Genomic DNA, 23,990 nt, shown 5'->3' on the forward strand with positions numbered 1-23,990 from the left:
AACACCACATTCTTCATCCATTATTCAACAAGCTTTTCCTGAAAGTCAATTATGTGCAAAGGGTTGTACTAAGGAGCTGTGGATACAAAAACACATACATATACATAAGACACACACATCTAATGGAAGACAAAATAAAAAATCACACAGAAAATTATGATTAGGGTTACAAAGAAGAGAACTCTACCAGGTTTCTCTGAGCCAAGTTGATAAATAAGGCATGAACTAGGCAACAAAGAGTATTCCAAGCAGAAAGAAGAACATGGGCACAGACAGCTAGCAGGGCAACTTGGAGGCAGCTGAAGGGCAAAGGGGAATGTTTAAGGGGCAGATGAAGGTCCAGGCTAGACCCCGCCAGGCCTGCATGCCCATGAATGGCTTCAGCCCTCTGAGCAAAGGGAACGCCACTGAAAGTTATGCACAAAGGGAGAGTACAGGCAACGTCATCCTGGCTACAGCACAGATTTTAAGAGCTGATCCCTGCCCATCCAAAATTGACAAGCTGATTATTACACTCTTACAAATACATGAAGTTCATTCTTACACGTGTACATACACAGAAAGAGAGCATATAAAATAAACAAGAAAACCTCCACAGTGCATGTAAGTACAGAAAAGCCAATGATAAGTCTTTCAAAGGATAACTAGAAAAGAATATGAGGTCGGTAGTCAGGTCACATCAGTACAGCTTTTAAGGGTAAGGACTTCCAAGAGCATTCAAAACAGAACTGAAAAAAATACACAACCAAGATTTCAGTTCATAGCAAGCTCTTAAATTTTCACTTACAACTATTTTTCTGAATATTTTATTTGTAAATCTGTAAGTCAGGAGAAAAGGGTTAGTCAACTCATTTTACTGATTCAAGTCCCCATAAGAAGAGAATGTAGATCTCAGTATATACAGTAATATAACCTGAAAATTTCACAAAAATGTATCTGAAATTGACTGTTTTTTATCTTATTCTATACTCTGCTTGCCTGTGATAAATATTCAGGGAAGCCTAGAAAGTAAGCCTCAAGTGATTAGATTAATCCATAAACTGTCCATTCTATTCATGAATATCACTGAATTGATCTTAGTTGTGCCCCTTTTCACTTTTGGGAGAATAATTCTAGAGTTCTAAGACAAAATTCAACACTCATGAGGGTCAAAAACAAGGGAGGCATTAAGGCCGTAACATACTTTGTTGAATAGTATGTGTTTTGTTTAGCTGCACTAGATCAGGCAACAATTATAATCATAATAAAATATTAACAGATTCATCTGTAGATACTGAAATTTAATGTTTTAATAGTAATGAGACAGATTTTTTTAAATAACCTTTCCCTTCTCTGATTACAAAATCAATACAAGATGACTACAGGGTTTGGGGAAAATACAGAAACATAAAGAAATAATAATGTAGAAAATCAGGTAAAACTGGAACACTGTATAACAATAATATATTTCCCCTTTGTGTAACTATTTAGACTTCAAGTATTTCCATGTGGGTCTTTAAACAGCCTCATGATAGAAGTGACAGAGGTATAATTACTCCTATTTTATAAGGACTCAAGGAAGCCCAGAGCCAGTAGGTGATCTGCCTAAGAGTACACAGGTAGTAAAACAAGACCCAGAGAAAAGGACTCTAGTCTCCTGGTGGGTCAGGAATCTTCTTCAAGCTCATGGCCATGTGAGTAGCAAATGATACTCACTGAAGTGGCTAACCAACTGCAAGTACCTAAAATGAGCAGTAATTTGTGAACATCAATCTAAGGTAAGAAATGTGAAATGAGAATTCTATCATTAATACAAACGTGCTACAACACTATAACATTAAATAAGGAAATTTTACATATGCATATTTTTTTTTCTTTTTAAAAAAAATATGGAACGCTTCATGAATTTGCGTGTCATCCTTGCGCAGGGGCCATGCTAATCTTCTCTGTATCATTCCAATTTTAGTATATGTGCTGCCGAAGCGAGCACCATACACGTATCTTTAAACATAAAAAAATCATATGGGGGGCAGGGGGAGAGATGGGACACACCACATCAAACCAATGGATACTGAGCAGCTTTAATTAACTGCTTCCTTTTGGTGTGAATGAGAACCCAGACAGAAATCATACACTTCCTATCTGAAAGAGACTGAGCGGAGACAACTGATGAAGACCAGAGATAAGCTAAAGGTCTCCTTTCAGTCCCAAACAACTCCTCTTTCCCTCTCTTCCTCTCTCCCTCTCACTTTCTCCCTACACACAGGCTGGAGCATGTGCACACGCAAACACATATAGAGTGTGACTCATTAATTACCCCCTTCTTTCTGAAAAACGAGATATATGGTTAGGCTAACCATATACTATATCAACTGAACTGAAACACTTATAAAAGAGGTGACTATTCATAATTATTCCAGGAAAAGAGGCATCAAACAAAACTGACTAGGCAAATAAGAATAAGTGGCACCCAACACCTGGATACCCCATTCCTCTCAAGAACCAAGCACTGAGAGTGCACCACTTTATGTAAAACCGAGTCTTAAGCAAAATCTACCTCAAGGGAAAGGCATCATTATTTTGTAGACCAGTGTTAATAACCATTCCTATTAATTGGCCAGCCTTTTTTACAATATGTAAGATCTTGTGGGATATTTTGAAAGTATAGGTGCTTTGCAAGTCATCTGGAAAAGAAAGGTTTAAAAAACTAATTAAATTTATTTTTGCCAGTTTCTTTAAAAAAAAAGAAGAAATATCAAATAATAGGAAAAAGCAATCTCTTAATCCCTCAAAGGCATTTATAATTCAAAGTTATTTTCTTGGGTAACCCAAAAGCACTGTTCTACATGAGAATTCCCAAATTATTTTCTTTTTAGAAGTTGGAATCATCTAATAAAAAAATTGTTTTCAGAACAGCTTTTTGGCCGATACTATTAGCAAGTTAACAAGCTTGAAGAAAAAGTCCCCTCAAATAAGAAAGATTAGAAAGAAACCTAACATGGTATCTCTAGAGGTGTATTGATGATTATAATAAACCAAGTCCTAAAAACCAACCTGCCTAGCTTGTGGTCACAATCCTATTCAAAAGACCTCTTGAAAGACTAAGTTACACAACTCAGACTCAGAAAAATTAAACAGAAATTAGAATTTGGAACTATTTTTTTCAACTACAAAAATTTCATACAGGCACCCACAAAGAGTGACATATAGTCGAAGACTATCGTTCACTCAAGTGACATTTCAATGCCTACTACATACACACTGCACGGGTACTATTAACAGTTGGCTGTCCTGGATTCAAAATTTGCCAATTTATTTTTCCAATATAGCCGATTTATTTTCCACTACAAAAGGGGACTTTGTATTTAAATACTCTGATTTTCATTCCAAGAAACAAGACTAGACATAGCCACTAAACAATAGGAAACTCAAAATGACTCTAACAGTGTGTAGCAGAATATTTTTACATTTATTTGTTAGCACTTCATATTTTGAGTTGTTTTATAATAAACTGTTGCTTTTTCTATCAAAGATGCTTAAAAATCTGCAGTCCTACAAAGGATTTGATTTTCTGATTCTCATAAGAAACTGTCCCTCATTTCCTCCAATTTTTACATTAAAGATGAGTTCCACAGTTGTGTTCTCAAGTTTAGAAAGGGCCATGAATCAGGCCAGTGTCATTCTCTACAACAACCCCTTGTAGAATTTCTACAAGGAAGAAGATCTACTTCCACGGGAAGAAAACCAGATTATCTAAATGTACCTGGTTTACTAGTACATCTTTTCAAAAAACAGTATGATGCTTTTAGATTTCTTAAGTACAGCTTCTTGAAAGATTCAAGACATAGAATTTCCTACATTTATTAAACAAGGCTTCTTGAAAGAGTTGGGTTCAAATTCTAATTGGGTTCAAGTTCAATTCTAAATTATTAAAAAAAGACAAATAAAAAGGGCAAAAACTAGTTGCACCAAAATTGTAAAGGATCAAAGACGGAAACAGCATCTCAAGGAATAAATTTTTAAAACAGCCTTTTAGAGACGCAATAGCCAATACATCCCTAAGACCACCACACCATAAACTGTTAGTACACAGCAAACTTTCAGATCACATCTGAATTGTTACTATCTTTAACAGTAAGAATGGGGAAGAGGATAAGTAAAAACTAAGTTTTTATAAAACAATATTAAATAAGCAGCCCAATGAAATATAAATTCCTTAAATGAAAGGGGGAGGAAATGAAACCTCTATATTTGAGCATGGTGACTTGAATGTGTACTTGTCTGAGTTTTAACCCACGACTTAGCCCACCATCACCATTCCATTCCAAATCCCAAACACACACACACACACACACACACACACACACACACACACTAGTTTAAAAAATACAAACCACATCATTACATGTCAAAAAATAAATTTCATAAAAGCGCACAGAAGGTTCATGATTCAACAAGATCAAAAGACAAGCCACTGCTAAGCTATGAGCTACTAGTACCAATACAGACCTAACACATACACTGAATTTTGAATAAACTCATAGCCACTGACTCATTTTTCACCAATTTTTTAATGACTCTAAAATTATAAATTATGAAAACAAATTATCAAAAAATAAATGAACATGAAAAATCATGGATGAAACTTAAATTACTATTGAAACAAGAATTTTTTAAAAATCTGTCCATTTTAAAATAAAACTATTTTGCCATAAATTGTTAAAACGAAGCTCTTTAAAAACTTTTTTTCTCACTGCAATAGTCCTTTTTGAAAGCAAAAATGCAATACTATCCAGTACTTTGTAATTTCCTGCTATTTATGAAACAGCTTAGACAAAATGCCTTTTTAATAAGTTGCTAAGAGAGATCCTTGAAAACTGCAAAGAAACTGCTCTGACAAGTTCCAATAAGGAAGGTCATTTGAGCACTTTGCTTATAAGGACTCTAAACAGCACTAGTCAAACTACCTTCTGGGCTTTGATTTTGATCAAGCTAAGCAGGAGCTGACATCATTTACATGACTCACCTAAATAAAATCTAAATAACATTAAGGATCCAAAAGATAGTCACTTATCTACCACCACCCAGTAGGTTACAATGTTCTCTGCATCATATTAAATTTTACACACACACACACACACACACACACACACACACACACACACACCACAAAGTGTGATAAAAAAATAGTGTTTAAATTAAGAAAAATTTATTACAGTGAAAGACACATTGCCATTAATCCCTCTCAAAATACTCCCCCTTCCTTCTAACACACTTATCCCATGTTCTTGCCACTTTCTGAAGCAGTTCTGGAAGTCCTCTTTTGTGAGTCTCTTTAGCTGCGCTGTTGTGGCTGCCTCGATGTCCTGAATCGATTCATGGTCATTTTGACTTTGGGGAAGAGCCAGAAGTCACACGGTGTCAGATCCAGCGAATAAGGTGGATGAGGACACACCCTAATGTTTTTAATTGACGGAAATTGCCATAAACCAGAAGTGATGTGTGACATGGGGCCTTTCCATTGTGATCAATAAATACCATGAATGCCACTGCCGAGTGCCATCCAATGGAAAGGCAGGGATCTTCAGTACAGCAAGCGGGGCATCGAACCTTAGTAACTGTGTGTGACAAGTTTCAACTTGTTCAGTGCAGTCAGGCGTGAGCTATAATTGAGAGAAGGTGTGTTTTAAAGTGCGCTGTAAATCATTCTCCATCATGACAACGCTCCATGTCACACATCGCTTCTGGTATACAGCAGTTTCTGTCAAATAAAATCATTACGGTGTGTCCTCATCCACCTTATTCACCGGATCACCGTGTGACTCCTCACTCTTCCCCAAAGTCAAAATGATTCAAGACATCGAGGCAGCCACAACAACGCAACTAGCCACTCACCAAAGAGGACTTTCAGAAATGTTTCAGAAAGTGGCAAGAACGATGGGATAAGTGTGTTCAAACTCAGGGGGAATATTTTGAGGGGGATTAATGGCAATGTGTCCATACTGTTTTCCACAGTGGCTGCACCACCAACAGTGCAGGAGGATTTCCTTTTCTCCACAGCCTCTCCAATACTTGTTTGTTGACTATTTGATGACAGCCATTCTGACAGGTGTGAGGTGGTATATCATTGTGGTTTTAATTTGCATTTCTCTGATGATTAGTGATGTTGAGCATCTTTTCATGCCTATTGGCTATCGGTATGTCCTCTTTGGAGAATTGTCTATTCAGGTCCTTTACCCATTTTTTTATTGGATTGTTTTTTTATTTTTTTTATTTTTTGTATTTCGCAAAAGTGAATTCAACAGAATTCATCCAATAACTACCTTAAAGACAAAGTGAATGAAAAAAATCAATTTGATTCTGTTTCTAGTTATTTTGGTCAATTATTTTATGTTACCTTAAGAAGAGCATCAGATCAATGCACTAACTAAATGTTATCCTGCCACCCAACAGATCTAAGTACATTACACCACTACTCATTGAATAAGCAAGTAATTACCATCCTGTTTCTATTCATCTTCAGTGTAGTCTATGGTACATGGAAAATCATTCCTAACCTACCCTCAGCTTTTCTGTTTACCACTATGGAAAAAATATAAATACTGTTCTTTTTACCAAAGTCCCTTCCAAAGGTATAGATTCACATTGTGACATTTTTTTTACCTCTTTCCAAAATTATTCAAGAACAAATACAACATATTTTTCATTTTGAACGCAATTGATAAGTCCTTAAATTCACGTATGCATCCGAAAGTTTGAAACTCAGTTTGTAAATACAATCCACATACTACTGGCTCTAGGGTGCACAAAATTTAGACCCAAATACTGATATTTCAACCAAAACCTAGCAGCATCCTATAAGAAAAAATAGTAAGCTTCTTTATTTGTTAAACATATTCCTACAGCACTGACCAAACCTAAACAGACATAACTTTGTCAGCAAAGGGATCATTGACAACTGTAGAAAAATCAGTACATATGTTTTTTTTAAATGTCTGGTTAACAACTATAATTAAATAATCCAATTCAGACTCCATAACTTGAAAAGCAATGACAATTTTAAAGATGCCCAAGGCATAGTAAATAAATCAGGCAAATTTCACACCTCTTGGTAAAACCACAAAACCAAAATTATTGAGATGGATAGAAGTCTGACCGGATAAGCCAATTCTTAAAATCTTTCGCCCATCTAAAACTTATAGTATGACTACAATCAAAAATCAATCCTTTCTTAAAAAAAAAAAATGCACATCCCATTTTGAAAAAGTGGAGGTAAGTAGAGTATCACAGCACAGAATATGTTTGAAAATTAGTTTAGTTTGATAACCGAAAAGTTAGGTTTTTGACATTTGCCAGCAGTCCCACAACGTGCTGGCCCTGTGCCAACATGGCCTGGTGCCAGCCTGATGTAGAGCCAGGCTAAAAATAGCAGTCAAGCAGCAGCTGGAACACATAGGTCCTTGTGACCTCAGCTTTATTTCCCTAAATCAAGAGAGGCTGGAAGGGAAGAGACAACTGCAGGGAAAGAACGGAATGGAATATATTCTCTTGGTTGGTATTTCCTACCTCTTCCAATTTCTTGCCTTTTTTCCCTACCACTCCCTTCTACTTCTCACTTTCCCCAACCCCATTACCCTATGCCCAAGAAAGAAAGGGACAGAGAAAGGGCAGTGAGGGCAGGAGTAAAACAGATATGAAAGAATGAAGAAACTGGAGCTGAGGCAGGTGGGGCTCAGAGGCTCCTCCATCTCCTGCCCTCGAGTCTCACTTGAGTTCACCATCATCACAAAGCAGCCATTGGTCATTTCAATCCTCAGCTTTACCATGGGTCTAGAGAAAGCAGAAGCAAAAATTACATCGGTGATGACTGGAGGAGGGAAGAAAAAGAGAACTAGATGACGTCAAGAGTACAAAATCCTAAGTGCTAAGGAAACTTGAAGAATGCTAAAAACAAAAACAAAAAAACCTAAGTCCCAAAGCAATACGGCAAACATATTAAAAAAAAAAAGTCCTCACATACAGCAAACAAACTTCTGGTATTTGAGTTTTAGGAGTTTATTTTATGACAAATATTACAGTGCTGCCTTTCAACTTCTTTAGGCCTTTACCAAGAAAGACCACTAGCAACACCAGAAGAGGCTCCAGGCTTAGCCCTTTACACTGAAATTAAAAATACCTATACTTCATGTATAAAAATGCTCGTCACTGTCTGCAAATATTTATCAGGTACAACATGGCACAAACAAGGTGTATGTAAGCGCACAGTGGCAAGTTTGCGAACTTAACTGTCCGACCTTGTATGTCATTCTAAATTGTACTGGTGTAATTAAGTACAAAAATTTAAACCTTGTTTTTGTAGATTCATTCTACATGCTATGTTCTTAAGCATATTTTCTGTGCAATACCTTCCAACATTATGGATCTGACACCAATTAACAATGAAAAATGCTTTAAGTAAACAGACTGTTAAATAAGGCAGGACCAGGCAGTGAGTCACCTGAATTCTAAGCACATTAATTCACTAAATGAGCTTCCAATTTATCTGATCAGCTTGTTCAGTTAGTAAGAGTTTAAACGTACTGGCAGGTTTCCCGCATCCTTCCATAAGCTATCTCTTTCAAACAAGTTATTTTTATCAGCAACAATAGCATAATTCTTTATCATAATACTTTAAAAGGGCCTTAAAATGAGATAAATATATAATTTCTTAAATTTCTTAAATATACCTTGAGAAATTAACTTTGCTGCATATATACCACAATTAGATGTGGTTATTCTAGCCTGCATGTGATTCCTCTTTCCCAAGTAAAAACATCTGATGGAAGATGATCAAAATCACCCCCACACGCTTCTCCCAACACTGAAATTCATTCATAAACGGCATTTTTGAAATTGTTTTTCAAGTCAAATTTTAAAAACACACATTAAAAATCACAGCTATGAATACAGTTTAAAATTCTGGCCACTATGAAAGACACTCTAGAAAGCATCAAGAGACCATAAACCTACAGGTTCATCTTTAATGATAATGCAACACAGCAGTTATTACCTAAGGGTTGGAGTACCAGCCAGAGAGGCTATGTTCTGGCTCCGTAGCTTACCTACCAGCCTGTGTGACCATGAGCTCAAATTACTTGTGCTTCTTTCCTATGCTTCCGTTTCCTCATCTGTAAGATGAGAAAAATAAAAGTACCTACCTACCTCATAGGTCTGGGCCGTTAAGAAATATAATGTGCTTCGACTAGTATCTCATACACGGTTAAGTGTGATGCAAGTGTTAACTGTGATTATTACTATTAGTAAATGTTGTTGCAGTAGTATTAATTAGGAAGCTCACCATAAATCATGTTCAGCTCAGTGACGAAAAGCCCCAAATCAAAGAGCCTTTAGAAGTTAGAGATGTTAACATTTTGAGGCCACATCAATTATATGAAGTATAGCAAGACACTATACTGGCGAAATGGGGGGGGGGGGGACGGACACACAAAAACACTGAAAACCACACAAAAACTGGTCAAATACAGGTACTACTGGATAAGTTTTCATAAACATACTAAATTCAGTACAATCAAATTTCTTACTGGGTATTCTGTTCTGCATAAGCACTTTGTCAGTAAATTAATTATTATCAGGTACACACTTTCATGTATATTCACATAGCTGTAATATAGTTTCATACAATTAGTAATCATAACTTTTCCTGAACTTTAATTTCATTTTAGAACATCTCTACAATTTCCAAATGTCTACAAATGATTTACACTGTATTTAGTATGCTAGAACCATTGCTTAACTGAAGCCACTAGAATGTGGCCTGAAACTAAGATGCTATCTAAAAATACTTCTCCAACATTCAAAATAATATCAGCCAAATAAATTCTCCAACAGTCCAGTCAATGTACATTCAAGAATACACGTGTTCAGATTTCTGAGATTTTCTGAGACTTACCAAACATTCCAGCAAATTAAGAGGCAGCCGAGTAGTAGAAAAACAGAGATACGAAATTTAACTTTGCAAATTACTCAACATGTCTGTGCCTCAGTTCTCTCATTAGCAAAATAAGAGAAGCTGAAATTAATGTTATCTTTTCATCTCTAAAACCGCCATAGCTCTACAAGTAGATAATGGCTATTATACAAGAGTTATTTTATAAAAACAGCTTCTCATCTTTAGTGTATTTTGTTCTAAGAAATGAACAGTGCATCTGTACACAGAGGTCACTATAATATGCTTGGAGTAACCATACTCAAATGACGCCTGGGTTCATTTGTCTCCTTTTCTGCTCACTTGTGATTATCAAATTAGTTACAAATATGTAGGTAAATATATGTAAATATATATTTATATTAGGTGACACAAAACTAGTTATCACCTAAGAATTCCACAAATATAAAACAGCATACCCTTAGCTACAGAGTTCACTACCACCTGAAAGTCAAATCTTTGAATTCAAAATGAAAAGCAAATTTTGCACTGTATTCTCTCTTAGCTACCTTTTTAGATGGAAGGGAAGGGTCCTATTTTTAAATCATGTACAAAGCATATCCTCAGCAGAACACAAGGTACTGAAAGAAAAAACTGGTAAGATACTCAGGTTTTTTAAACAAATCTAACAAACCTACTTTATTTTTGAGACTCTGGCTAGGATTGAGAAACAAGAGTCTCTTTTCATGGGACAAGACTATGTAACGTTTTTCTCCAAATTATCGTTTGATACTGATTTCGCAGAAAGAGATGGAGAGTCTTCCCATTCATTTAAAAGAGGTAAATAGCTCATGTTTTCTAATTTATAGTAATTTCCAAACTTTAGATATGTCAAAAAATTAATAAACCAAGAAAATTAAATTAGGTTTCTTTGTTGTGAGAAAGCACCCCTCTTGAAATTGTATCATAATTATTTGCAAAGTAACTAAAAATGGTTTTGTAAGTTCCATGTAGTTTATTACCATTTAAAAAAGAGTTGTTAATGATCTGCTTTGTTTCTAAGATGTTTATACTTACCTATAATCTACTCTCTTTTCTAGGATATTTGTCCTCTTAAATATAACAATTAAAGGTCAACAGCAGTTCAAGTTTAATGACTGCACTATAAAAATGTCTAACAGAACATGAGTTTGTTTTGTCAAATGTATATATAAGTAAGCTTCTTAAAATAAAGGTACCAAGTTCATTTTGCATAATTGAAGAAAATTAATTTGCTAACAAATATTAAGCATGTAAGCATGTGGAATTAGTACAAATCCAGTCATGTCATTCTAAAAGGGGCAGCTTTCTTTAAACACATCAGTGATTCCTCCACTGCCATCCTGTTCACGAAACGTATTACTAGCTGAAATCACACATTCAAACTCTTAAATATGACTGTGAGCACAAAAGATATGCTGGCTGTGTCATTCCAAATTAAACATTTGGAGTTAGAATTGATAGCAATTGATTATCCACTGTGAGAAGAAAAGAGGCCCAGGATACACATCTGAAAAATCGGCCAGGACAACAATCGCTTGAATTATTCAATTAACTGCAATATTTCTTGTATTAAAAGACATATTCCACAGGCATCCTGATGTTTTTAAAAGGAAAAGCATCAAACTCTTATATCTGCAAAAAGGATGAAATTCAACGTACACTGAAATAAAACAATGGGGATGGCCTTTTCCTCTTCACTCCAAGGGCATACACACTCAGAATACAACTGTGTGGCAAGAAATTAAAGGCTGAAGAGAAGAAATGTTTGCTTAATCCAAACCCTCAATTCCACCTTCCAATATGGTTGAAATCTTTTGGCTACAATAAGTGTTGTCTCCTGAATATTTTAGATTTCCTCACTGGACCAATACTAACCATCAGAGAGCTAAGTATCAACAAATTCCAAAATTTCCTCACCTAAAATTGAAAACTTAACTTCACAACAGTGATGAACACATATAAGGCACGCACTTTCAAAAATCAATTGCAAGCGGGGCCAGCCGAGTGGCGCGATGGTTGGGAAATCGCTTGGGATGCCAGAGGGCCCCGGTTCGGATCCCACATATGAGGGCCAGTGACACTGCCCTCTGCAGCTAAGATGCTGAACAACAGCTCGACCTGGAGCTGGGCTGCCATGAGTCGCCGGCGACGGCGTGGGCTGCAGTCCCTGTGGCAGTGGATTGCCATGGGCTACCGTGAGCGGCCAGCAGCCAGCGTGAGCGGCCAGCAGCCGCTGTGAGCGGCCGTCCAGAAGCCGGCGACTGATCTGCCTCGCCAGAGAAGAGCGCAATGATGGTGCCAACTTGGGCCAGTGAAGCGACGTCCTCCACAACTAGATTGAAGAACAAAAAAACGACAGCAACTTGTCTGTTCCCCTTTACCCCATTCCCCAGCACTGTTCCCATCCCCCCAATTCCCCAATAAAAATCTTTAAAAAAAAAATCAATTGCAAGCAAATCACATGTCAATTTACACAGAAAAACAATTAAAAATACACATGTACCTAATTATAAAATGTATTCTTTTGTGTACTTTTTCATTAATCAAAAGGCAAAAAAGTGAAAGATGTGATTCTAAATTGTTCTACATTACTTTAGTCTTGAAAATGCGTTCAACGAAATGTACTATCCTCAATAAACAAAACACCCAATTCTGAAAGTAATTTAGAATTACATCTTCATATAGTAATCTCTAGTCTGTAAAGAAAATCAAAATACTCAAAGAAAGGCCAATATTTTAACCTTAAGTAAATTCGCTGATGAAAATTTTTATCCAAGCCGGCGACGGCGTAGGCTGCAGCCCCTGCAGCAGTGGTTTGCCATGGGCTACGGTGTGTAGCCAGCAGCCAGCATGAGCGGCCGTCCAGAAGCCAGCGACTGATCTGCCTCAGACCAGGAAGAGCGCAATGATGGTGCCAACTTGGGCCAGTGAAGCAACGTCCTCCACAACTAGACTGAAGAACAAAAGGACAGCAACTTGTCTGTTCCCCTTCCCCAATTCCCCAGCGCTGTTCCCATCCCCCAATTCCCCAATAAAAATCTTAAAAAAAAAATTTATCCATCTTACTTCTAGTAATGATCACCTTTTACTGCCTTGCCACTCACTAAAACACGAAATTTGAAGTTATAAATCTGAAAAGACCATAAGAATGTGTTTACCAAAGTGTTAACAGAATTGTAAGCAATATTCTTTCCTCCCAAAAGTAACCAGCTAAAAAAATAACTTTTAAAACTTATCTCCTTCCTTCACATAAAAAAACCTCGTGTTGGAGATTTCTTGCTTTAAAAATGATTAGTCACAAATAAGGAATATTTCAAAACAAAACAAAACAAAACTTGAATGTACACCAGGTCTTCAGAAAGGGACACACACACGCACACCCCAAAACAAAAAATATAAATGAACTAAAAACACAAGGATAATTTTTCTGAGATTTGTTTATTACAAAAATATATGCTTCTAGCTTTAAGAAAAATCCTACCATGAGACAGGTACAAAATGAAAAGTAAAACCTCCCAAAACCTTGCCCATTCACTTGGCTGCCCATCTCCAAAGATACACACTATTCAACGATTGCTTGGAAAGCCAGCCTTTCCAGACATTTCTATGCATCTATATGCAAGTCTATCTTTTTCTGTTTTAAACAGAAATTGTAGCATATTGTATGAACTGGCTTGTTTCTAAACAAAATATTCTGGCCACCTTTTCTTGTGAGTATTCATAAAAACTACTACTGCACTTTTTCATAGTTGCATAGTATTCCATCTGAATACTCCTCAACCAGTTCCTTTCTGATAGAAATGCAGATTGATCCCAGCTTTCAGTATTGCAAACCATACTGCAATGAGCATTGCTTACAGTACAGAACATCTTTGTGCACTAATATATCTATAAATTCCTAGAAATGATACAAAAATATTGTATCCTCTTCTCCCACCCTTAACCAAGTACTGTCTACCCATCTTAAGTCTTCACTAATGTGACAGATGAAGATGGCATGTCATTTTTACACAAGTAAAACTGTCTCTTTTTGGAAGAGTGAAAATGAGTAAGTTTCTTAATCATGTGCATTTCTTTGTGAACTGTGTTTCCCATTTTTCTACTGAGTTATTTATCTTTTTTTTTTTAACCAATTTTAGTTCTATGTCAGCCTTTGGTCAAATATGCTACAAATATTTGCCCCAGTTAGCTGTTTAACTTGGTTTATCATGCTCTCAGTCCTACAGGAATTTTTAGATCTTTTTATGCAATTCCATTTACGTATTTTCCTTTACACTGAAATTTTAGGTCATATTAGGTAAGCTCTTTGCCAGAGAAAAATTTGGGGAAATTTTATGTGACTTCTAAATCATTACTTAAATGATGTCGGTAATTTTTACATACAAGCACCTTCAGTGATAGTTCCAATATATCATTATTTGACAAAAATAAGCCAATTATACTTCTCTAAAACTTCCTATAATGAACTGAGGGAGTGCTCTGCTTACAACTACTACACCAAAAGTGCAATTTATTTTTTCCTTTAAATTTCTCTTGTTAAAATCTAGAAGTTAAAAAAAGTAACTACAAGTATGTTGAATTTCTGGAAAGTCTCAATTCTGTCCCTCAATCCTTACTTAAATAATCTTCAACAGCATAAATATAAAATGGAGTCCAACAACCAGATTTTCCCTACTGTAGCTGTAATTTAGTCATCTTAAAAAGATGACTAAAGTCAATGAATACTCCCTGTACAAACAAACTTGTAATTTTGCAATACCAGAAAATTGCTTATGGTGCTATCAACACTGTACTCTGTTCTTTTCCATTTCAAGTCTTGAAGTGAAAAAAAGTTCTACCTCAAATCACAAAATTATAAAATAAACCTCTTGAGTTAGTATACCAATTCAAACCACTACTTAGAGCTAAATTAGATGGTTAATCTAGCCACTCTCTCCTTTCTCCATCAAGTAAAAAGAAAAAAATCCTGGTCATAAGTTTTCTATCTCACAGTGCCAACTGCCAGGCATTTAACAGCCTTCCATCTCTAAGCTGACTGGCACAACAAGTAATACAACTTGGAAGTTAAGGAAATTGGCAGTACTCAGAGTGGGGAAAAAAAGAATATTTTCCAAATTTCTGCAGCACTTGTTTAGCACGTATGCACGTGTTTCCAAAGGGGTGGTCAGCTCTTCAAAATTATAAGAGGAGCATCATACTACCTCACATGAACCAATGCCAACTCCATTCAGTGGTCTCCTTCCCCTTAGGGAACTATTCAAAAAGTTACTATTTTCTTTTACAACTCATGCAGGCCTCTTCACTGATGAAAGCAGGCAAAGCCCACGCTGTGTGTCTGTCTCCTAGAGAAGATTGCATCTTTTATTTATCGCTTCTTGGCTTTATTTTCACAGTGAATTCCTGGCTTAAATGCAATCAGCCAAGAAACCCTCCCTATGTGCTCTCCTGTCATTCCTCATTGCTTGCAAGCAAAATCAAGCACAAGAGGGAAAAAAACCTCAACACTACCAGCCAAGCCATAAAAATTCGCGAACTCTTAGTTTGTTATACTGAAAACCCATAGATGTGCTTCAGTCCGTTTCAACCCGGCAGGAAACAAGAAAAAAAACAAGGCATAACTTGAAAGAATGTTCGATTTTTTAAAAGGATGGATGGATACCCTCAAAAGTTGAACCTCCTCTAGACACAAGGAAAGGGTACCAAACCTAGAAAAGACAACACTAGGAGCTGCCTTTGGAAATAAATGACCATGCAGAAAATCAAGTTTGCAGATTGCATTAGAATTCAAATTAACCAGACAGGATTAAAACAAATCTGAATTCTCTCTTGGGGCCCCTATCCAGACCCCCACTCTCCTTCCAAAGATAAGGATAAAAGAAACTGACTACGAAAACATTAAATTAAAAATCAGAGACAATGATGCTTCCAAACCTCTCCCCATTCGTGAGCTCCCCTGTTCATCACTACAATTTAAAGTACACAGCAATATGGGAGGGGGTTAAAAAAAATGCCGTTGGCAATAAGAAGAAAAATATGGAAGAGAGTTTCACTATAGCATTGTTCTTTTCAGTCAGCTCACACATCCCCATCGCAATGGCTGAAAAGATATCTGGCCGGGGGCGGGGGGCAGAGAAAGCTTTTAAACTCGGTATTTGAGAAAACTCTCATCGTCTATCACAGAAAAGAGGGCTGTGCAGCTTTAAATCACAAGTCCTTCTCTCTGGCCTTTGTCAAATATCTTCTACTTTACAAGCCCTGAAAAGAAATAAAAAGACTCTTTTGTTTGGTTTCCCCTTTATGGGGGGTGACAGAAAACTGAAAGGGGCACAAATAAACCTGAAAATGAGAACAAAGTGCGGGGTCGTGCCCGGCTGCCAGGCGGCCGGGAGCCCCTCGGCCTCGCGCTCCTGCAGCCGCCGGCTACAAGAGCATAGTCTGTAACTGCTCCACGGCTCGCACCCAGAACGACCATCCGACCACCCAGCGCAAACCAAACTTAGGTGTCCGGAGCGCCGGGGCACAGCCGCGGCCCCACAGAAAAAGGAAGCGCGAGCCGTTCCTTCCCGGGCTCGCGCCCTTTAATTCGGGGCTTTTGGGGGGTGGGGGCAGACGTCCCGCAGGAAAGGGTCCAGCCCGCCGCCCCCTCCTGGGCTGCTCCGAGACAGGGGAGGCACCGAGATAGAAAGACATTTAAATCCCCGAGCAGCCGGCGGAGCTCGCCTGGGCCAGACCAGACGCCGCAGGGACCCCAGAGCACCACGGCCCGTCGAAGCATTAAGAGGAGCGGCCACCGAGTGGCATTAAAATGTATTCACCTCCCCTCAAATCGAGGGGGCGGGGAGGGGAAAGAGGAGAAAGAAAGAGGAGCGAGCGACAGACAAGAGGAGAGAGGAGGGAGAACGCAGAGTGCGGCCCGGCCACCGGCTCGGCCCCGGCCGGCATTGTCTGTGCGGCCCGCCGGCCGTCCGCCCGCGCCTTTGTCCACATCCAGCCCCCCCCCCAGGACGTGCTCCCTGGGAGGAGAGCAGAGAATGGAGCAGGGTGGGGGGCACNAAATCGAGGGGGCGGGGAGGGGAAAGAGGAGAAAGAAAGAGGAGCGAGCGACAGACAAGAGGAGAGAGGAGGGAGAACGCAGAGTGCGGCCCGGCGCCCCGCACGGCCCCGCCACACACACCCTCCGCCGGGGCCCGGCCGTCCGCCCGCGCCTTTGTCCACATCCAGCCCCCCCCCCAGGACGTGCTCCCTGGGAGGAGAGCAGAGAATGGAGCAGGGTGGGGGGCACCCGACACCCACCCCGCCAACCCCGCGGCGGGGCGCGTCCTGCTGATTCATTTCCCACTCGCGCTGGCCCGTCCGGGGAGACAGGGGGCGGGGAGGGGCGGGGAGGAAATGGGCGCTCCGCTCGGGACGACAGTCCGGGCTAGTGAGGGCACCGGGAGAGGGTGCGGGCGCGCGCAGGGTTGAGTGGCTGCCCGGAGGGGAGACCCCAATGAGGTACTGACGGACGGACAGACGGCCTCGCGGCTGCCCTGTGACTCACCGACTTGCAGGACGTTGTCTACGCAGCCGCTCTCCAGCAGCGCGATGCCCCGGCGGAAGGGCAGTCGTGTCTCATCGCCGCCGTCCGCCGCCCCGGCGGCCCCCACCGACGGGGCTCCGGCCCCGGCCCCGGCAGCAGCGGCGGCAGCTGTCGTCGCCGGGGCCGCCCGCGGCGCCGCTGCCGGTGTTGAAGGACGAGTACATGCAGATCTCCCGCTCGCTGCGGGGGAAGGACCAGTAGACGATGCGGCGCTGCACCGGCTCTGGGATGCGCTCAAAGCGCTCCTCCACGCGCTGGAACGGCCACTTCTCCGCCACCTTGCGCGCCGCGATGTCCAGCAGCGACTCCGGGCTCTGAGTCTTGCCCGGCGGCAGCAGCCCCAGCGCCGCGCCGCCCCCGCACGCCGCCGTAGCCGCACCGCCCGCCCGCGGGCCCGGCCGACAGGCAGAACTGTAGCCGCCACCCGCTCCTCCACCGCCGCTGCTTCCCCCGCCGCCGCCGCCGCCGCCCGGCCGGCAGCACAGCCGTTTCGCGGGAGGAGGCTGCTGTCCGCGCTCCGCCATGACCGCGCCGCTTCTAACCCGACAGCGGAAGTGCCGGGACCCTATAAACGGCACAAGGAAGCGCGACACGCACACGCCGCCGCGACGCCACGCTGCCATTTAGGGCCCGCCGCTCCTTGTATGGGCACAAGAGGTGGGGTCTCCATCGTGACGTCAAGGTTGAGGCGGGGCACCGATAGGGGGACCTAGGGCCATGGGTGGAGCCTATGCAAATTACTAGGCTGAAACATAAATAGAGCACTCGCCGGACACTGGGGTAGCGGGGCCGGCGGGGTTGGGTGCCCGATGGATATGAGACTATCAGCCTGCTGTGACGCGGGGGGCGGGGTTCAGGCGGGGTTCCCGCGGGAGGGGGCGGGCCTCCGGACTTAGCCCAAGGTGGGTGGGTCTCTGCGCCCCCTGCTACTCAACTTCCCTCTCCAATTCCTTGCCTTCCTTTGATGTCCAGCAAGTGAGGACGCGCCTCGTGGGTCGCAGCAGGGAGGAAAGGGGAAATGGGGGGGTGAGCCCAGGGAGGGGTCTGGGCTAAATGGAGGGCGGGGCCCGCGGGCCAATGCCCCACCCCCCTCAGAGCCTGCCCGCCGGGGGAAAAGCCTCTGGGCGGAGGAGGTGCTTTCAAAACAAAGAAATGCGGCGTGGAGCCCCAGGGACGCGGGTGGAGAGGAAGGCGGAGGAGGTGCGGTTGAGGCCGCCTGGCTGCCCGCTTCCCCTACAGCCAGCCCGAGGGAACTCCCCCCACCCCCAGCCGGAGCTAAGGCGTCTCCGGGTAAGAGGGAGGAGGCTGCGCTCGGCGGCTGTTTTCCAGTTCACTTTTGCAGACCCGAGTGGGGAAGGAGAGCGCCCGCTCCGCTGCCCCGCGTTGCTGCAGCGCACGCAGCCCCGAGCCCTGTATTTGCTCTGTCCCCGTGGCTGGACTGGGGACCGAGCGGACCGAAGTGTCCGAAAACACACGGAGCGCTTAGAACCTGCCCCGCAGCTGAGCGACGCGCGTCCCGAGAGGGCCGCGGCCGCCCCGCCCTCGCGCTCCCTCAGCCCAGCGGGCAAGGAAGCCGGCCCATCAGCCGGCACGGAGCTGGGGAACTTGAACCGGCCTTCGTCTGCCCCGCGGCCGCGCCTCTAAGACCCCGCTCCAGGACTGGGGTGCACCCACTCTAGGTGGAGGGTACACCCGGGCAGTGGGTTTAGCAAACACACCTTTGTGAGTACACACGCCACGGGAGCGCGCGCACACACCCCACGGGAGCGCGCGCACAGCCCCGCCGGCTGCAGATTGCGCGTCTGGGCCACTAGGCAAAAGACGGCGGCTGCGAGCGCGCTCGGTGCGCACTTAGATCTGCGGCCCGGCTCCGCGCCGGGGGCTAGGTTGCCGGGAGCCCAGACGCTCGGGACGCGCGCCGCGCTCTCTGCCGCTCTGGATGGAACGGCACCATCCTCCCGGGAAAGGCAGCGTGGGGGCAGGCGATCCAGAGGGAGTGCAGAGCGCAGCTCGCTGGTGCGAGAATTCCGGGGAAGGAGACGAAGCGAGTACCAGGCTAAACCCGGAACCCTGCAGACATTGTTCTTCGCACTCCGCAAAGCTCGGTCAAATCTGTGTCCAAGCCACGGACTTAATTAGCACGTTAGAGACATCCTTACTCTTTGCCCCCCCTTCTGTTTTTACTGTAAACCGTGTTATTGATACTATCGCTATTGTGGAAGATAAACCTTATCTCCTTTGGCACTTTCGCATCTTGTAAGGTTATTGGCTGATACACACCTGCCTGCCTAGTTGCTTGAATTTAAAGGGATAGAGCGTTTCCAAGGTTTAGAGAAAATCGCCCACTCGGCCGAGGCCCGGGAGACCTCGAGCTCCAGGCTTTCCCCTTGTTAGGCCTTACCAAGCCCCAGGCTGCAAGTCTCAGGAGGACAGCCCGACTTGCCATAGTTGCTTTACTTGTTAGGAAAATTTTGGTGACATTATGTTTTTGTATATCCCTCGTATTTTTCTGGGCACCTCCTCAATGCTTAGGAAAAGGCCCAGGCAGAAAACTGAAAGAATATCTTTATGGCAAATGGGAGAGGAAAGGCTTTTCCAGTTCCATTTCTGGATCTCTTAAAAATAAGTAATTTTTAAATTTTTGAAAAACATAGATGATAGGAGTACAAAGTAAATCGAAAACTATAATACAATTTGGCCTCTGTATTGTCCTCAAATACAGTCATGCTAGGACTTAGGCTTGTATAATATTGTGTAGATTATCAAGCACTTCATATATATACACACAGAATTACTGAACTGGAAAGTTAAAGATGACAAAACTGGTGCCCCCAGACAAAGTGACTCGTTCAGGGTCTTGCAGGTTGTTAGTGCAAGAAATTAATTCATACTGAAAAGGAAAATAGACACCTTTGGAGGTGCCTAAACTATATATAGAGACCTCGATTTTGTCATGAACCAGAGACTGGATTTAAGGCATCAGTCTACATTGGAGGGATTTAGTTTAATTTGAATACAAATCCAGAGCTACCAGTTCAATCTAACTCAGTTTTCACTCTCTGCAGTCTCTTACACTGAGGCCACTCTCTCCCTATTGAACTGTCATCTTCTCTCTGGTTTCCCTGACACACTCCCGTCCCTCCAACGTCTTTAATTCATCTTTATCTGCCTTGTTTTAGGGGTTTTCTTCCTCCAAACTATTAAATGTACACTCTAACCTATAGCCCATCATGGTCCTCTTTTTTGTTTTGGGTAACCTACCCCTTGGAGAGTTTCCACCATTTCCAACTCCCAACCATGGTCTCTGCTTTGGCTCACTTATTTCTTCCTGGTGGCCAGTTCCCTTTTCCATTGCCACAAGGGTGCCCGTGGCCACCTCAAACCCAAAGTACCACCTCCCCCTTCCCGTTCCCCTAGATTGTTACTATTGTTGCCACCTGTTCATAGGCCCCCAAGCTTTATTCCTCTTTGCTTTGGCCTGCAACTCCTCTAGGTGTTCTTGCTGTGTAGTCTCCTAGCCCCTCTCACTGCTCTATTATTCCTCCTCTTCACTATGCAGAGCCTCCTCACTGATATGTCTGTATAACCTTTCCTCCTCCATACCCTCCTCCACCCAGCTGCTGTGCTTCCTAAAGTGTCACCCTCCTGCTCAAGTCTGTTTAAATGGCTCCCTGTGCCTGCTGGGAAAAAATCCAAACTCAGATGTGATCTTGACCAAACTCAACTTTCCAACTTCATCTCCCACTAAAACCCAACAGAACTTTCAGTTCCCCGACAGGAATTTTGTTATGTCTCAACAGGACTGCTCCCCATTCCCCAGAAGTCATCCCTACTTTCCCACTCTGCACATTTGCTCAGAACGGTCCTGCTGTCTGTAATGTCTCTCTCTTCCCTTACAACTTGTCAAATTCCTACCCTTCCTTCAAGGATTTGCTCAAATGGCACTTCCTCTGGGAAAACCCACCTGGATGTGTGATCTCTCTCTTCTAGAGCCCCTCTGACACTTTGGATCTTTCTTGTGACATTTATACCATTCTGCCTAGCATCACAGTTACGTTTACACTTACTTGCCTGAACCATTCGTCTTCTCTCTCTTCAGTGGTTAGAATTTTCTGAGGGTTGGGATTATGCCTCAGCCATCTCTAGTCTCAAGTGCCCAGCACTGCACTGTAAGGCGTCTCTCTCCCCAGAGGTTAGCTACACCCCTGAGCCAAGGGAGAATTAAGTGACAGTATGTCATCTTTGGCTGGTACTTGTGCCACCTCTCACTTTTGGGGTATTTACAGTGTTTTTCCTGGTGTTCATAGAAATCATTACTGAATTATTTATAATTGCTCTTTTCAAACAGGCCCCTTCCCCAGGGACCAAATCAGGGCTAGATGCCTCTGGTTATGTTACCATTAGGCAATGGTAGGAAATCAAAGTACAGAAAGCCTACAGCTTCCCAAATGCAATGACTCATCATATCACATCATACCACACCACATCGGCCAGTGTGGTCAGGAGGTAGGCTCTCAGGCAACCTTCATAAACAGGACTCCCAGGACTTCATAAACTGATGATTGCAAGGAAGAGAGACACCCCTCCCCCAGCACCTGTCCTGTCACAGTTGGATGCATAGATAAATGGATGGACAGATGGATGGCAAAGTTACTTATGTGAGGGGGGCAATGGAGTCCTATCCAGAAATCTATCATGGCTCCCCTCCCTGCCATTAATTTAAAAATGAATATTTTGAATTAAATTCAATAGATACTGACCAAATTCCTGCAGCAGTCGTCTTCAAAGAGAAACCCTTAAAATGCCCCAGAGCATACTGCACACAATTTTGGAACTGAGAACCAGAAATTGACACTCACTCCCCATATGAGTCTTCTAAATTTACACTCAAGTTTGAAAAGTACCCTTTGGTGGCAAGAACTTTACACAGTCCCAAGTGTTTAGGAGGAGGCCTGCAGGAAGAAAAAATGACATTGCCTCATCATTATTGCTAGTCATCTCAGCTAATTAAGAGAATATTTGCCATTAGTAGGAAGAGTCCAAGACATGAGAATTGGATTAGGCCTAAGGAACTTGAAGTCATTTGAAGATGTACACAAAGTTATGCCCATTTCCATGCTCTTCCTCATACTAGAAAATAACTTTTTATATTATAACCAAAGCCATTTATGTTCCCTGGACTGTACTTAATTGTTTAGAGAAGAAGAAAAGCCTACAACAGTATAGTGAGCCTCTGAAGGCAACACTGTCCTCTCCAGTAAAATGACAGAGAATTTCTACTCTATGTGGCTAAAAACTAGTGAAAATTAGAGATGACATTTCATCACGGCACATGTGCAATGACAGAGAAAAGTGCCAGAAGAATCTTCTTGGTCAATCATTTCCACCAAATAGATTCTTGGGGAAAATAAGAGTTGGACAGGGAATGATCAACCCAGAATTGATCGATTTGAAACAATTGCTCCATCTTTGAAGAGGGGGAAATTTTGACCTATATCAACTTTGTTAAATTCTAGAGACTCCAACCAGTAATATTTTACTATTAATATTTTTTGGAGAGTTGGTGAGACACAGTGCTAGATCCTTTACAAACAGGAACTCATTTGGTGCTCCAGCCTCCCCCCCCCCCCCAACAAACAAATGAAGAAACGAAGGCTCAGAGAAATTTGCTAAAGGTTATTCGGCTCTAATCTGGCCAAGCAGGGATTCGAGTTCAGTCTGTCTTGACAGTAAAGCTGGAACTTTCTCTATTATCCATTCTTTCCCAAACTTGCCAGATCAGAAAAATTGCCCTGAGTACTTGTTAAAATATATAGATTTCCTTTATCTGTCCCCCGCAGAAGGCTTCAGAATAGGCAAAATTAGAAAACATCATAATTTGATGCCACATTATCACTTACTAACCCAATGTTTTAGTTCCTTAAGACGTACCTTTCTAGAATTTGCTGTAATTATAAGAAGTGTATTCAACTGCTGATCAGCCAGCCAATCTTTTCCATCCTACTTCTAAGAACAGTGTATCCTATTAAGATGGAAGCCTTTAAAGTTAAAATTTGGAATTTTGAAAAATAAATCATTATATATATATGGTTGGCAATTTGCTTCCAAATAAATTTGCTTCAAATTTTGTAATTTGAACAATAATTCCTCGACATAAAAGGAGTTTGCTTTGTTAAATATTAGATAACCTACTCTTGTTAAATTTTAGCAAAAATATTTTACTGTAAATATAGTCTATGTACCATTTCAGTATTGTGAAAACTGACCAGACTATTATCATTCTGCTATTCATTCCAATCCAAAGGGCAGTGGTGACGTTCTCATCAAATGAAAACCATCTCAAAACTGAATGTTTAACAGCCTCCAAACAGGCTTGGAATCTAGTGATGGCCAAAAGACATAGGAAATGCCACATTTAATTATAGCTTTTAGTCTTTCCCCTTTTTAATAACTAACTTCTTACTA

At 41.9% G+C, this 23,990-nt stretch overlaps 1 protein-coding gene across 1 annotated transcript in view; it reads right to left on the bottom strand.

Annotated features, from left to right (window-relative positions):
• The window catches only part of ZSWIM6 (zinc finger SWIM-type containing 6), a 186,029-nt gene extending 167,850 nt beyond the window's left edge, over positions 1-18,179 (bottom strand). Inside the window, 2 exon segments of the mRNA XM_019661574.1 lie at positions 17,487-17,635; positions 17,637-18,179. Of these exon segments, the coding sequence (XP_019517119.1) occupies positions 17,487-17,635; positions 17,637-18,148 (661 nt within the window). The 5' untranslated portion in view covers positions 18,149-18,179.
• Positions 18,180-23,990: the final 5,811 nt, after the last annotated feature.

Source organism: Hipposideros armiger, unplaced genomic scaffold, assembly GCF_001890085.2.
Source record: "Hipposideros armiger isolate ML-2016 unplaced genomic scaffold, ASM189008v1 scaffold_352, whole genome shotgun sequence".
In the NCBI taxonomy this organism is placed as follows: domain Eukaryota; kingdom Metazoa; phylum Chordata; class Mammalia; order Chiroptera; family Hipposideridae; genus Hipposideros; species Hipposideros armiger.